Source organism: Chlamydotis macqueenii, chromosome 3, assembly GCF_036417535.1.
Source record: "Chlamydotis macqueenii isolate bChlMac1 chromosome 3, bChlMac1.mat, whole genome shotgun sequence".
Taxonomy (NCBI): Eukaryota; Metazoa; Chordata; class Aves; order Otidiformes; family Otididae; genus Chlamydotis; species Chlamydotis macqueenii.
Window position 1 is genome coordinate 10,144,460 of NC_141558.1, and position 15,302 is coordinate 10,159,761.

The 15,302-nt window shown below is 44.9% G+C and overlaps 1 protein-coding gene and 1 non-coding gene across 2 annotated transcripts in view; both read left to right on the top strand.

The window, feature by feature from the left end:
• The first annotated feature begins 4,376 nt into the window (after positions 1-4,376).
• On the top strand, positions 4,377-4,458 carry TRNAS-AGA (transfer RNA serine (anticodon AGA)). Its single transcript has one exon. It is a non-coding gene; the product is annotated as a tRNA-Ser (tRNA).
• Positions 4,459-4,534: 76 nt separating this feature from the next.
• HS1BP3 (HCLS1 binding protein 3) overlaps positions 4,535-15,302 on the top strand; it is a 53,144-nt gene continuing 42,376 nt past the window's right edge. The window contains exons 1-2 of the mRNA XM_086745504.1: positions 4,535-4,698; positions 9,766-9,931. Of these exons, the coding sequence (XP_086601630.1) occupies positions 4,658-4,698; positions 9,766-9,931 (207 nt within the window). The 5' untranslated portion in view covers positions 4,535-4,657. The remainder of the gene's footprint in view (positions 4,699-9,765; positions 9,932-15,302) is intronic.

Genomic DNA, 15,302 nt, shown 5'->3' on the forward strand with positions numbered 1-15,302 from the left:
ATTCTAGTAACTCTATATTCTGCTATTATTGCCATCTTCCTTTGTTATTCTAGTAAACTATCTTCACCTCAACCCACGAGTTTTCCTTTCTTCTCAGTTCTCCCCCCTATCCCTGCCAGTGCTGGACGTAGTTACTCTGAGGCAAGACAGTGCTTGTTTCACAGCACAAAGTGATAACCCCCGAGATGCAGTGGAAACTTAAACGACTTCAGTGTGACAAGAAGAGTATTATTCTGTGGAAGTCAGCTCAGAGCGCAAGCCATTAGGTCATTACACTGAGGGTGCTCCTAGATCAGCAGAAGTGTATTACTGAACCCAAACGGTGTCCCAAAATTATGACATTTACAAGGAGACTGTATTCCAGTTGGAATTTACCTACATTAGGTGTCTGAGCTTTGAGTTCTGAGAACAACTCATCAAATTTTCCTTTTATTTCTGTGAAATAATGACAGCTAAAAGATTTTTTATGATGGTGAAAACTGCAACAGCCACTTGACTCATGAAACAGCTGTACCAATTATAAAGGTTTTATGTATCTTTCCTTAAATTCTTTGTTTAAAATCTGGCTTATCCATTACCCTCGTGTTCTGGGGGGTACTGTTTTACGTTTTCAGGATGTTACCATCTGTCAGCAAGCATTCCACTTATATGGGCACTGTTCAGACCTCTTGAACACAAATTAAGATCCTTCGGCCACCTACTGAGTTTAATCACTTGTCTCCTATCCATTTTTCTTCACTTTCTAGAAGCCTTTGACGGAAATCAGACTGGCCTCCTTTTCTTTGAGCATCTCCTTCCGCTTGGAGTACTCATCTTTGACCTTGCCTCATCTAGTCAGGAACCACTGAGGCTCTAACAAAGTACCACACATACCCACAATAAAAAACATATGTAATTGTATACAAGCAGTTATTCTATGCATATTCATTAATAGTTTTGTTACAAAGAGGCTGCAGCTATGCATAATTTAAGCTACTGAATACTGACTGCATGAATATGTTGATTCAGTTTGCTGAGGGTCAAGAAAGGAAGGGGAAAAAAAAAAAAAGATGAAAATAAATCAGGCAAGCTACCAAACCAGTCAGCACTGGAGAGTTAAGAGGCAGGAAAAAAGCCAGCAGTCCCAAAGAAAAGAGCTCTGAAACTTCAGAGAGTTTCTTCCTCTTTCCTTCACTCATACACAGCTGAACTGGGACAAGGGAGACCCATGAGGGTGACAGGAGCAGCTGAGGGAAATGCAAATATTGGTAGAAAATGATAACTTGATCAGTCATGACTAGTACTGCTATCGGTTCTCAGATTCGCTGCACAGTATCCCACAGGCCTGCAGGCTGATGATCAGCTACAGCAGGGAGTCCCAGTGCCACTGTGCCTGATGGCCTGGGAGAAGGGCCTGGCCAGTGCTCATCGATGTGCTCTTTTCTGACAGAAAAAAAAAAAAAAGAAAAAAAATTAGTGCAATGGAAGCAATTTTCTGTGTAGCATGCAAAGAAACATGGGAATCAAACTCCAAATATTCTGGGAGGTTGCTTCTGAAAAAGGCAAGATTGTTGCTCAGCTCCAGTGGACAGCTCTATCAGCATATTACAGTTTTCTTCTGGCAGGTTTGATTTTTATCCACCTTTTATGCTGAGATTCACTCAGAAACACTTTTCACAGTCACCACGTGATGAAAGATCCTACTCTAACCTCATGGATAAGTCAGCTGATTCTTTCCACAACTTCAGAGGTTAGCAACACCGAGATATTGTTCTATTTTCCAACTACATCATGCTTTTCACAATACAGGCTGTGGATTTATAAAAATGCCACCTATGATGAGACTTGCTAAGAAATCAGATAAATAGGCAGCACTTGGACTTCTTCATGAGCATACCGACATATCGCACACAGCCTCTCCAGGACAAAGACAGAGCCCAGCAGCACACTGAGGCTGAGTAGACACTTCTGTTTGGGGCAAAAAGCCCCAGTTTTTGAAGCACCTCCCCAGGCACTCAGTGACATTTGGATAGACAGTGCTCAGTGAGTGCGACAAGCAGGTCCTGCTCTATTTTTGCTATCTCAGGCAGCAAACTGCCAGCTGCGTATTCCTTGTTACTATCTGAATAAATTGGATTATCCAGGAAGCCAACCAGGGATAAAAATGCCATTAGAGAGGTAATTAATTTAGACATATAATTAACTATTTAGGATATACTTATGCTTTCAGGAACTCCAGCCCAGAGCTTTTTAACTCTTCAGAGGCCACATGAGAGCGATTCATGTTCCACAAGCATTTTCCAGTGGCTTGCAGCACTTCTGGCAACTGTGACTCCTGTGCCAGGAAAGCTGCAGCCATGTGGTGGTATTTACATTCTGTTTAAAAAAAGGTTTCCAGTGACAATAGCCAGGGAGAGTGCTCTGGTTTTATTTAGTGAGGGGAGGCTACGGTGGGAGCTTCTGCAAGAAGCTTCTAGAAGTTGCTCCTCTTTGTTCAGTGGACTCGGCCGGGCCTAGGGCAGACCTGCTGCTGGCCAAGGCCGAGCCAATTGGTAGCAGAATGTTCTGTGATAACACCTCTGCGATAATGTATTTAAGAAGGGGAAAACAGGAAAAAAAAAAAGAGAGGAGAAGATGTGAAGAAGGTGTAGCAGTGGCAGAGAGGAGGAGGCACAAGCCTTGTGGGCCTTGCAGGCCTCACCCTCTGGCCTTCCGCCGGGCAGCCGACTGGGCCCAACTCGGCCCGGCCCGGCTGCAAGAAGTGGAGAGGAGATGTGAAGAGAACCTGAGAGGCGTCTGCCAGCCAGTTGTGAAGAATTTCTTGTGAGAGGAACGGCTGCAGATGCCAAGGTCAGTTCAGAAGGAGGGGGAGGAGTAATGCGGCTCCTGGCCAAGATTCCCCTGCAGCCTGTGGTGATGACCATGGTGCAGCAGGTTGTCCCCCTGCAGCCCATGGAGGTCCACAGAGGGGCAGAGATCCACCTGCAGCCCGTGGAGGACCCCACACCGGAGCAGGTGGAGGCCTGAAGGAGGCTGTGGCCCGTGGAGGGCCCGCTGCGACAGCTGTTCTGGAGGGACTGCACCCCGTGGAAGAGATGACCCACGCTGAAGCAGTTTCACAAAGGACTGTGGCCCGTGGGTGGGACCCCACAACGGAGCAGGGGAGAAATGTGAGGAGTTCTTCCCCCGAGGAGAAAGCAGCGGCATAAAGTGACATGTGATGAACTGACCGCAACCTCCATTCCCTTTTCCCCCCTCTGCGGCTCAGGGCAGGAAGGTGGTAGAGATAATGTTAAGCCCGGGAAGAGGGAGGGGTGGGGGGAGGATATCTTGTTCTCTGTCTCATTATCCTGCTTTGGTTTTAGTAACAAATGAATAGTTTTCCCCAAGTCAAGCCTGTTTTGCCCGTGAAGGTAACTTTAAGGATTTCTCCCTGTCCTTATCTCAAACCTTGAGCCTTTTTTTGCTTATATTATCTCTCCCTGTTCTCTCGGAGAGTGGGGGGAGTGAGAGGGAGACTGCGTAGTCTGGTCCCAATCGGGGCTGAACTATGACAGAGAGAAAACAACCAGGATTTAGGAAGGAAGTCCACTTATGAAGTCTCCCTTTTTTGTTTGTTTTGACTTGTGAGTTTCATGCTCCAGACTTCTCGTTCCACCAGAAAAGATCATTCTGTATCTGCCAGCTTTGCATCTCTCTTGAGTTTTACAGACTTCCATCACATCCCCAACTCCTCCGGCTGTTTCTCTCCAGGATGAAAAGGCCTAATCCACGCACCAGGTCCTCTTTTAGGGACTACTCCTCTCTGGGGGCACCCTGGACCCCACGGCGTACCCACTCAGGGTGTAGAGCCTGTTTCAGGGGGATGCTGCAGCGGCGCCTGCTTTCTATTGCTTTTCTAATATTCCCCAGCATTTCCTTAGGTTTCTGCTGTGATATTTTTCTCGGTGCTTCCCTGCAGAAGCTCCGCACGCCCGTGCAGAGAAGCACCGAGAAAACAAAGCACCAAAGTGAAAACAGCGTGAAAACAAAGCCGGGCTCCTCAGGCCGGTTGTGCGTGCTGGTGAGGGGTAGCAGGGAGAGCAGCAGCTTGCTGCTTCCTTTCCAAAATAAAAGTCGGAGCAAGCAGCGCCTCTCAGCTGCCCAGGGCCGCGGGCGTTGCAGCACCCTGCGCCCGGGGGAGGGCAAGGGGCTGCGCGCAGGAGGCACTCGGGTACCGGGAGGGTTTTCGTCAAACCTACCGGTCCCGAGCGGCATCGTGCCGGTTGTTTTAGGGCAGACAGAGGTGTTTCCACTTAGGAAGAGAGGATATCCCCGGGGAAATGTTTTGGTCCCGTGAGGAAAACAGGCGGAGTGGAATTAGTGTGACTTCCGTGCCGACAAGCCCGCCCGTCGGTGTAGTCGTGGCCGAGTGGTTAAGGCGATGGACTAGAAATCCATTGGGGTCTCCCCGCGCAGGTTCGAATCCTGCCGACTACGGCCTCTCTCGTTTTTTTTCTCCCCCCGTCCGAACTTTTTCCTCCTCTTCCCAGCCACCGTTTTGCACCAAAGCCGCCCGCCGGCAAACATCCGGCAGCGCGGCCGCTGCCAGCCCCGGGGAAGGGAGGCGGGACCGGACCCCGTGACAGCCGGGCGCGGCCTCTCCGCCCGGGCCGCAGCCGATCCGGAGCCCCGCGCCATGCAGCACAGCTCGGCGCCCGCCGTGCTGGTCACCAGCAGGTACCGGGGACGGGGGCAGCGACCAGCGACCCCAGCCGCCCGCCTCAACTTCGTCACGGACCCTGCCACTGCCGAGCCGCCCGCTGCGGCCTTCCCTTCGCGGGGCAGGGCCCGCGCAGCCGCCCCCGCGGCCATAGAGGCGGGCGCCGCCCGGGAAAGGGAAGGGAGAAGGGAACAGAATAGGGGAAAAGGGAAGGGAAGGAGCGCGGGCGGTGCCTCACGGGGACCCCGGGGCGGGAAGCGCTGAGGGGCGGGAAACTCTGAGGGCGGCGGCGGACCTCTGGCGAGGCTGCGGCCGGTTGGCGGTGCGTGGGTTTGCCTCCGGGACACTTCGGATATTTGCGGTTTCTCGAGGTGTTTTGGGCATTTCACAGCCTGGAGAGAACACTGTCGGCATCTGGCCCGTCCTGTGTAACACTGGCCCTTTCCTACTGTGGTGAATTACGGTCCTTTCCCTTCCACATTGATACCGCTGGGGACACCACCTCTGCTCCCACCCTCTGCAAACATTTTTTCCTTGTCAGCATTTAGAGGTGGGACAGAAGGAATTAAAACTCATCCTAAAGTGTACACCGGTGTCATGGTGTTGTCAGTGCCTTCAGCTGACCCCCATTCCCCGCCGCTGTGCCCTGCGCCCCGTCCCTCGTGTCCACCAGGATGCAGGGACCCTGTCTGGCTCGAAGTTAGGCCAGGAATGAGCAAAATATGTTTATTCTGTTTTTCTGCCTTCTTGAAACCATGCCCTAGGTGGGTGCAGCAGTGCTGCTTTCAGTTGCATTGAGTTTTTAAAACTGTGCCTTCCTAGATGTGGCAAATGAACCCTCCAGAGAAATGCCTCAAGAAGAAAACACTTGGGGCAATCTTTATAGTGAAATTATAGAGATGTTTGTATCTTTTTTTTTTTTCTCTTCACGGGATATTTGAGACCGCATGGAAGCAGTTCCCTATTAGATGTGACATGAGAAACGAAAGTGTTGATTCAGCAAGGTCTTGACTCTCGCGCCTGGCTCCTAGAACATAAGTAGAAACTATTTCAATCGCATTAACTTCAAAGCCATTATTTTAATCCTTAAATATTTGGCTGTATCAGGACCTGACTTCCTTTGGAGCAGTGTCCTTGAACCTTCAAACTTACCTGACTTAAATCACTTACATGTTTTGTAGGACTGACTTTATATTAGGCTTTAGCACTGGAAATCTGAACACCTGGATTTGTTTTGCAGTCAATAGACTTTACCACTTGCAAGTTGTCCCACTGATACTGGAATGCTGTCAATGATAATATTTGATATGTGTGTATGTATGGGATTAAGGCTTTAGCAAGTGAATATATTTTCTAGCTTGTCAGAGAAGATAGCTGTATAGTTGTGACCTTTTTCACTCTTTATACATACTGGTTTTGATTTGGGAATGGCATTCCTAGTTGCTGTGGAACTATAAATCAGTAATAATCTGTGTACTTGTAGTTAGACGATACAGAGAAATAAAACTGTTTGCTGGATAATTTGTGTCTGATATTTTGCCTTCACTTAATGAATAAACTGGTTGTACAAGTTCTTCATCACAGTTTGGTCCCCTTTGGGAATAGGTTGCTGGAGCTGGGTGCTGCTGATAGGACTGACTTTATCAAGGCAGAAAGTGCAGAGTCTGCTCTCCTGACCACACAGACGCTGGAATAAAGTTTTTCTGGTCACAGGGCTTGCATCCCTTACTTTGCTTTCTTGCTTGCAGTGGCTACTTTCCCTTCTCTTCCATTTTAGCCTTTCAGCACAGAAAGCAGATTAATTAAAATACAAAGCCTCTAAATTATATGCAAATCAAAAGACAGGAATGAAAAATTGTAGCTCTTTTGTGAACTATGAAAACTGCTCTGTTCAGCTGACCTTTACATAGTCTCAGCTTCCTCTGTCCTGTGCCAATCCTGCAGGATCTGATTGTGCAAGCACAGTGTTACTGGTATGAGTGGTGTCCTTGTGTTGAGGTGAAGTGATTTGTGTTAGGCAAGCTAACCAGGTCTCCCCTGAACTGTTTATATTGTAGACAAAAGCGTAACTTAGAGATACGCAAGCTAGATTTAAATAAGGAGTAGAAGTAATAATCCTGTGTGTCCAATTTAAGCAACCAGCTTTCTCCTTCTGCTTCTTTTTTTTTTAAAGCTACTAGTGTAAAAATAATTGTATTTGATGTGAAAAATGCAATTAAACTGTATTCTGTCTCGAGATTTGTAGATGCTGCTTCTGTTTGAGTAACGACAGTAACACCATCAAATGAATTAAAACACTGGGGGCTGCTTATTTTGAAATTAAGGCATTACAAGAACTATTGTGTGGTTTGTATATTTTATATATATATCTGTCTCAGCCTCCCTGCTGATTTCTGTTCACTTAGAATAATTTTTATATTTAAAAAAACACACAATCCTGTTGCTATGGAAGAGATAATAGTTACATCTCTTCCTGTAAGAGATAATAATGAAAGTGATCACAAGGCCTAAAGCAAACAAACAGAAATGTAGCCATTCCCGCTACCTCAGATCGCTTTCCATTACAGTCATTTTAGCTGAGACTTTTAGCAAGTTTAAAAGAAAAACCCTGGATGTAGGTAAGGTACTTATTAACTTCACGACTCTTTGATGCAGCAGCTCTTACAGTGAAGTTGTGTCATCTCAGAACATCTGTATGTGGTTGGTGTTTTAAGCTAAATAAGGCTGTTCAGGAAGGATGGCCTACTGGTGTTTTTTCCTTTTATTTACATCAGAGGTGAAAAGCAGGTTAATTTGTCATTTATACTCTCTTTGTGGCTGTGTTAACAGAAGTAGGTCACTCCAGAGTACCAGCCAACAGACTTGTTTGCTGTCATACTTGCAGTCACAACTTTTGAGTGACTACACATCTGGAGGGCATTTCTTCTGCTGCAGATATATTATAAAAAAAAAAAAAAAACCAACCCCAGATCCAGCTGATTTTACTGGCAGGTGTCCTTTGAGTCATCATTTTGGCTGCCACTGAAGGAGGCAGCACTCCAGATAATCACTGTTACTTACGGGTTCGACAGACCGCTGTGTGAAAGCCAGGCACCGATGTATTTGTACATAAGCACTATTGATTCTGTGTTTACAGCCCAGCAACCTGTAACTGAGAACAAAATCTTGTCTGTTAGTGTAAAGTCAAGTCTTTGGCTGGCAGAAAATGAGAAGAGAATTGGAGCAAACAGAATGGTGTTCAGGTACCTGGTATAAAATCTTGGCGAGGCAGAGCTATTGTTAAAGCCTTAATGTTTTAAACATGGCTTGCAAAGAGGATTGGGTACAAAATTGGGCCTGTGCCCTTGTTGCTGTGTGATTTATGGAGAACTCTCAAGATATTATCTTAAAAAAGCTTTTTATTCAGTTTTGCATTGGAGATTCAGTGGTTGCCTTCTTGGGAAAACTCGAGTTTCAAAAGAACTGGTCAAGTTTTGACATGATGAGAGGAGTCTTTTGAAACTTTGCTTGAAACTAGATTGTTTAAACATCTTTAAAGTGTATTTTAAGTTCATACGCCTCATATATCCTTAGGTGAAAAGGCACCAGTGTTAATTAATTTAAACTTCCTAAAGAAAGAGGCAAGAATTCCACAAGAAACCTCTGCAATCCACAGGAAGTCCAGGGAAGATGAGATTTGACATTCCCCATAGAGCTAAGGTTAAAAAAAAAAAGGCAGAAAAAAGTTTAATTAAAATAATGGGTTTTTTTAAACAATCCGTTCTGATTTCCTTAAAAAAAAAAAACATTCACTCATACGTAGAAAGGATGCATTTGGAGATGTGTTCAGAGAGTATTCAGTGCTCTGGATGATAAACTTCTTCCTGATTCTGGCAGAGTATTTGCTTCCAGCAACAGCAATAGTGAGCGTGCTGTGGCTTGGCTTTGGGGAGAGGATCACTGATCAGTTTTGGTTACCAGACTGTTGAAACAGACTGTTTATTTTGTTAAACGTACCATTCTCTTGTGCCCCAACAACAGCTGCTCAGTCTTACTCTTGATGTGTGAGCATTGAGATATGATCCTGGCACTCCTCTTGCAGAGCTGTTGTAAATAATTCCTTAGGTGGGAATCCAGGGGGAAGGTGACGCCATGGTTCAGTGGACCTGAAGCTGGCAGGACAAGAAAATGCGTTAAGAAAACTGTGGTGGCAACGCCGTTGTTGCTTTTTCCCCCAAGAGGAGCCATGGATGGTTCTGACTGTTGGCAGCTCTCAGTGGTTAACGCTGTGATTCTTTGTCTTCAACCAGTTATGAAAGGACACATGGTTTTGTTTCCAGTGGGATTTTCTGTGGGAAAGCTGTGATACTCTAGCTAGTGTGCCCTTTTTGCTATTTGGCAACAAGACTGTCAGTCAGACAGTCAAGACCAGAAGGCAGCTCAAAGAGATCATCTACTCTTTTAACTTGCTCAGTCCTGATAGGTGTTTGTCCAGTTTTCCTCAAGGACCTCCACAGATGGAAACTGTGATTGGCCCAGCAGTCTGCTCCAGCAACTTCTCTTTGTGTTTCAGGCTTTAATCCGGTTCCCTGGTTGCCTCTTACAGACCTCACATTGTCCCTGCACTCAAACAAGCTCCTTCTTCCTTTCCTGGCCTGTTTCAGCTATTGTCTCTGCCATTCCTGGGGGTGTCCTAAGATAAAGGAGAGATAGCTAGGGGTTCCATGAATTGTAGTGGACAGACCTTTGCTTCAAAACAAGCCATGATGAGGGATCATGGGGCCTTCTCACCTGCCTTGCTGGGTAGGACATGAAGCCATGTTTTGAATGAATCCCCATCTTCTGTTCCCATCAGTGGTATGTTCCCAGCATTTTGTCTGCAGTGCCCAGTGGCAGGTCCTTTGGGACAGAGTATACTAAGCAGGCCATGTCCAAATTTGTATTGTTGCAGAGTAGGAGCAGTGTTGGGGTAGGGTCTGTCCGGTGTCCTGTTGAAATGGGAGTCTTTGCACAAACTTTATTGAGCTTTGAACTGGATCCTGGGAGAGGGTCAGTTAAAAGTCTTTGTGCCAATGCCTGAACTCTGCCTGTGTTTTCTTCCTTAGGCAAATTCAGAATACGCATACGGGGCTGGATTTGTCAGTGCCAGAATACCAGGAAATCCGTGGGAAGATGATGTCTGGCCATGTAGAGTATCACATTGTTGTCGTTACCCGACTGGCTGCCTTCAAATCAGCAAAGCACAAGCCTGAAGATGTGGTTCAGTTCATGGTAAAAATTTAATGAGTGCTGCATTAGTGATCAGGTTTTTTTTCTTTCTTGATCAGCTTTGATTATTTTGGTCCTGATGTAGCAGATACTTTGTTATCACAGCCTCCCTGGGTCAAAGTCCTTGCTAGGGCAACACAGCCATAGGAATATTATAATGTATTCATTGAGATTTTTATTCCAGGAGCTCGAAGCAACATTGCCTGATTGTTGTTGCCATGAAGGCAGTTCACATTATGGGTCAACAAATAGAAACCAATTAAGCTTTTTATAAGTTCTGCTGCAAAATTAGTTTCCCTGATACATGTATCAGTACTGGGCCTTGGTACATAAATAAATAATAATTTATTTATATGGAGAGAGAATCATGAGGCGGAATAAGAGGAATTAATCTTGCAGTAGGTTAGCCTTGACCTATTAGCCTTGATCTGTTAGGCTTGATGTGGTTTATAAAATACTTACAAAGAGAGTTTTACAAGGAAGTGTCCATATAAAATGTTACTGAGTTGGATTGTCTTTTTTGTGATACCTGCCAAGTAAAGATTTGAAAACATAGGACATGAGATTCATTTCACCTCTTTTAAGTTGTCTATAGCACGTGCACGTCTGCTTGAGCTCTCTCTCCTGGGACTGTCTGTTGAGTCAATGGAAGAAGGTGCATTTAGGGGACATGTCACTTGATCTGCTTTAGCTGTCTGCTGAACCACTCCCAGGAAGTGTATTTCTCTGTCCATTGACTATGAAAGGACTCTAAGGGGATGCACCTCTTGCATGCTGTGAGCATTTGCTGTTTTCAGATGTTTCGGTGATAACTGTAATGTCAGGGTGACGTGAATGTGTGGTTACCTGGTAGACCATTAACCCCAGTGTAACTCACAGTCCGTAGGAGAAAGCTGATAAATGAGTATTTACACAGGCTGATTTGCAGATAAAGCCACATCCCTCAATGTTGTGAAGAGGTGCATGGTGAGGAGATCTCATACATTTACTGCACTCCTTACGCTATATAACTTTATGGTAAAAGCAGCAATGCTGGCCTAGGAGTCTGTTCTGTTCTCCCTCCTTGTCCCTGACTGTTTGTTTTCCCTCCTGCAGTGCTTCCTTCCTCAGTGTCATGTGGCTGTTCTGTAAAGTCAGCTGAGGAACTGGTCCTGGCTAAAAGTGCTATTTAGTACTAATTTACACCTGTTTGTTGAGCCTGCAAGTTGCACAGCCCCATTCGAGTTTGTTTTAGGACAGAGAAAGGCCAGACATGGGCAGATGAGAGAAGGGAATGTGGAATCACTTTTTTTTTTTTTGCAGCAATACCTGCTTGTATTATGCAATATTTCTGTGCAGCTCTGTGCAAGAAAGAACCTGACTAAACCCAAGGTGTTAAACTGAGCTATTATCATCTAACATTTTGCTTCACTTAAGAAAATGTAGATAAAATCAACTTGTTTATAAAGAGGAGAATCAGACTTTCTACTGTGGCCCCTCTGCTTGCTGAGGTTGTCTGTTCCCATGTCTACTCTCTCTAGGAGGATTTTCAGCACTTAGTTGCTCTCAAGTAAAATTAACCTTTCTGATTTCTTCTCTAGTCAAACCTCCTGACATTTCATTTTTCATGAAGAGGAAAATTGGTGTAGTCTGACGGGAATAACATTTATTTCATCAGATACAGTCTTTTCAGCTGACTAAGTCTGATATATTGTATAGTTTGGTGTATGAGAGTAATTTAAAGCCCTGAGCTGGGAGGTTGGAGGATGGATGCTTTGCATCGATTCATTCCGATGAGTCTTTTCTGTATGTATTACTGGAAGGAACAGAGGGATTCACCTGTCCTGACTAATCTGTAAGTTGGATATTTTAATCGGAGTCTGTCCCCGCTTTTATGGTCAATGGGGAGAAGGGGAGCGAGGTGACTCATCCTCTGGAAATCCCCTTTACTTTGACTGTAAAGGGAAAACATTCTACATTTTAGACAGCTGGGGTGGAGGGCTTCAACTCCAGGCTAGAATGCTTACGTCTCAATTGAGTTGCATACAACTCACTATCTGTACCACTGCAGTTGCTCTGGGATTTTCCACCTAGCCTTCACAAGGTGTTGGGTCTCCATAGGTCCTGTGTGATACTTGCCTGCCCCACGCAAACCCCTTGGATAGCCCAAAGCATCTCAGACGGCATGAGATGCTTGTCTGCTCTCTATGATTAGATGTCTGCATTTGCTGTGGATTCCTAAGCTCCCATCCCAGTCAGTGCAGTGCTGTTGAGAAGAATGTAGCTGAGCATCTACAGTTAGGGGGAAACCACTTTGCATAGCATACACGGCTGGTGCCATTTGAGAAACCCTGGGTTATCCTAGATGTCTTCACAGGCCTGGCAGATGTGGCATAAAGGCATTGGCACCACCCTGGAACAGAGTGAGGTGAGGTGCAGAACATCATCCAAGGTACCACTAGCTGCCTGTGTTCAGGTGAGCTGAGTTTCAGTCACATCTTGCCAAAATGTAGTGACTATATCTGACTGTCGTGAGAGCTGAGACACCTCCTGCGCGTAGGCAGTTGTCTTAACATGGAGGCAAGTCCCAGCCCGGTGACTGCTAGATGAGGTAAGTTGTGTCTGTAGTGTCTGTGTAGTGCTCTGTTCTGCTGGATGTTGTACCGGCACAAACAAGGACCATGACCCTTCCCCAGAGAGTTTACAGGTGAAGTGTAAGAGAACCAGGTGGCTGGAGAACAGCAGGGAAGAAGGAAGTTACATGGGACAGCAGATCTAACTCATCAAATTTGTATCGTAAAACAAAGTGAGATGAGACATTTGAAGGAAGAAAACAAAACAACTGTGTGCCTGTTCTGCCTTCCCAAGTATGGGAGCAGGATGGGAGAGGGAACTTTTTTTTTTTGCTGTTGAACTTCTCAAATTTGAGAGGTTGGAGGAAGTAGCCAATGGCACAGTGCTGAGATGACAGGCAGGTTAGAGAAGATGGGTAGACATGGTAGGATTTTAATTGGCTGTGGACATGTTAATCCAATTTTTGCTACCTCAGGAGCCAGGTCTGTGTTTTGAGATCTTTTCTTTTTATTCTTCCTCTTTCCCCTCTTTCTCTCCCTGAAATATTAGCCGACTGATTTTCCTTGCCTAGATGTTCTTCCACCTGCCCTCCACGCTTTCATGCCCTAGGTGGCAGCAGCGAAACTGGCTTGCTGTGCCTTAGGCTGTGAGCAACTGCAGGCAGCAGATGTGACTGAGCAGCATTTATTGCTCAAATAGCTTCTCTGGCGAGTAGGACAGAAGCGTCCTCTAAGCTAGCTGTGATCTCTGGGCTGTGATTTAGACCACACTGGATCAAGATATGTTAAAGGCCTATGAGCAAAACCAGATGAACATCAGAAAGAGATTTCACATCTGACCTGTGGAGATACTGGCCTTTACTGTGAGTCTAAACAATCCAGAGTTCCCTGTTCCCCAGCCTTAATGGGACTGTGCAAAATCAGTATCATAGCATTTCTAATTGAAACGTTTGTGAACCATTAACAGAAGAAATTAACTTCTGTGATGACTTTCAGATCTAAATTCTTAGAAACTGGAGGGATTTTTTAATTAAAAAAATACCGTTTGTAAAAATAGGGTAAATAGGTTGTAGAACTGCTTAACCTTGAGGTTATAATTGGTAATTGAAGGAAACGTCAGCTGCATTTCTTTCAAAGGTCAGAATACTCTTGCCCTATTGAAAATTGGTTTTATCTTTGGTGCTGCATCAGAGGTACTGCTGCAAAGGTGACTTTAATTATTGCCTGTAGATTTGCCATTTTCTGTGCAAAGAAGAAAAGGCTTTGTTTTTCTTAAATGCATTTCTTCTAGCCATACCTTACCTTTTTTAGCAATTAACTTCTCTCTTTCCAGCCTTATTAAAAATCCATCCAGCCTATAGTGCCTTCTCTTTCTCTCTGTGCCCAGTTTAATTGTTTCTTTTTTACACCTTACTTTTGTTAGTCAAGTTTTTTCTTTTTTTAAAGCTGAACAAATAACTACTGGTTACTGCACATTTTTTGGAGGAATTTACTATAGAACTATCTTCCTCTTGTAAAATGAGGGAGTGAAAGTACGTGGGTGTGTATTCATCTATGTTTTCATTACTGCTTGTTTGCATATGTTGACCTTCTTTCTGTGGGCCTCAAAATCTGTGCGTTGGAGTTGCTATTTCCTGGCTGTGCAGGTGTGTCATGAAGATAAATTCCTTCACATTATAACCTCTGTGTTGTGAGAAGGGAAAAAAAAATCCCTGCTCAGTGTAGCAGTAGGTTCGGAGCTGTTAAGAATTCATGTTGATTAAGAAGAAATATTAGAGTGCTTGGTTGCTCTTCTGCTGGGCAAAACAGGTGGAGAGAACAGCATGTGATCATGTAATTAAAATCTACCATAATGCATATCCACGGGGTCACCAAGCAACATTAATTCTGGTGTGGCTTGAACTGGGAGTCTACAAGTGGAAACTTGGTTTGTGCTGTCCACGAGAAGGAATGGTTTGGATTGCTAAGTCCAAAGCTGATGGTTGTATAAAGGACAGTGCTGCTGTGCCTCCATTTTGTGACAGTGTTAAGAGGTGGGATTTGTAAAAAGAAAGTCACAGTAGCCGTAAGTATTTCATGTAATACTACAAAATAGCCTTCTTCACTAGTGTGCATTGGCTGGCCAAAGGGCTTGAGTTAGCTCCGTCTGAGGCCTCCATTTCGTTGAAATCCTTGCAGTAAATATAAAGCATATGAAGACAAGTTTGAGGTCAGAAATGGGGCATTAAAAGGAGCCTAGGGAAAGGAGACATTAAATCCCATTAATACTGAGTGAGATCAAATTCTCCTGTGCACATCTGAGAGTCTCAGGCTCGTATCCTGCAGGCATTCTGCTGTGTGTACTTTCATGCATGAGGTTCTCCTGGAGAAGGGGGCAAGGCACTTGCTTGAGATTTGAGGGATTAGCAGCAAACTTCAGGTTTTCGCTTTGAACTTCCCGGTGGTTTTCTTAACCTTCTAGCTATATTTGATCATATTGAACTTACTTATTTGTTCCTGGTGCAAAAAATATTCAAACCCATCCCTGTCTCTCTTTCAGTTCTATGTTGGATGTTAATTGTTACAGGCAAATAGAGCTTTGACCTGGCAAATATGCACATGCTTTGCTGTATTTGCATGATTAACTCTTTTGAAGTGAAGTAGATTGAGCCTTTGATATTGTGACTTGACAGAACTCCTTGAAGTGCGTGCACTCAGGCTGACTTACAGGTGGTGGGGGCTTAGCTCAGCAGTATTCATGGAGTTCAGTTAGAGGCATGGAGGGGGAGAGGATCATTGGAAGATCAAGACCTAAAGAAATTACAGGCAGCAGAAGAAAAATA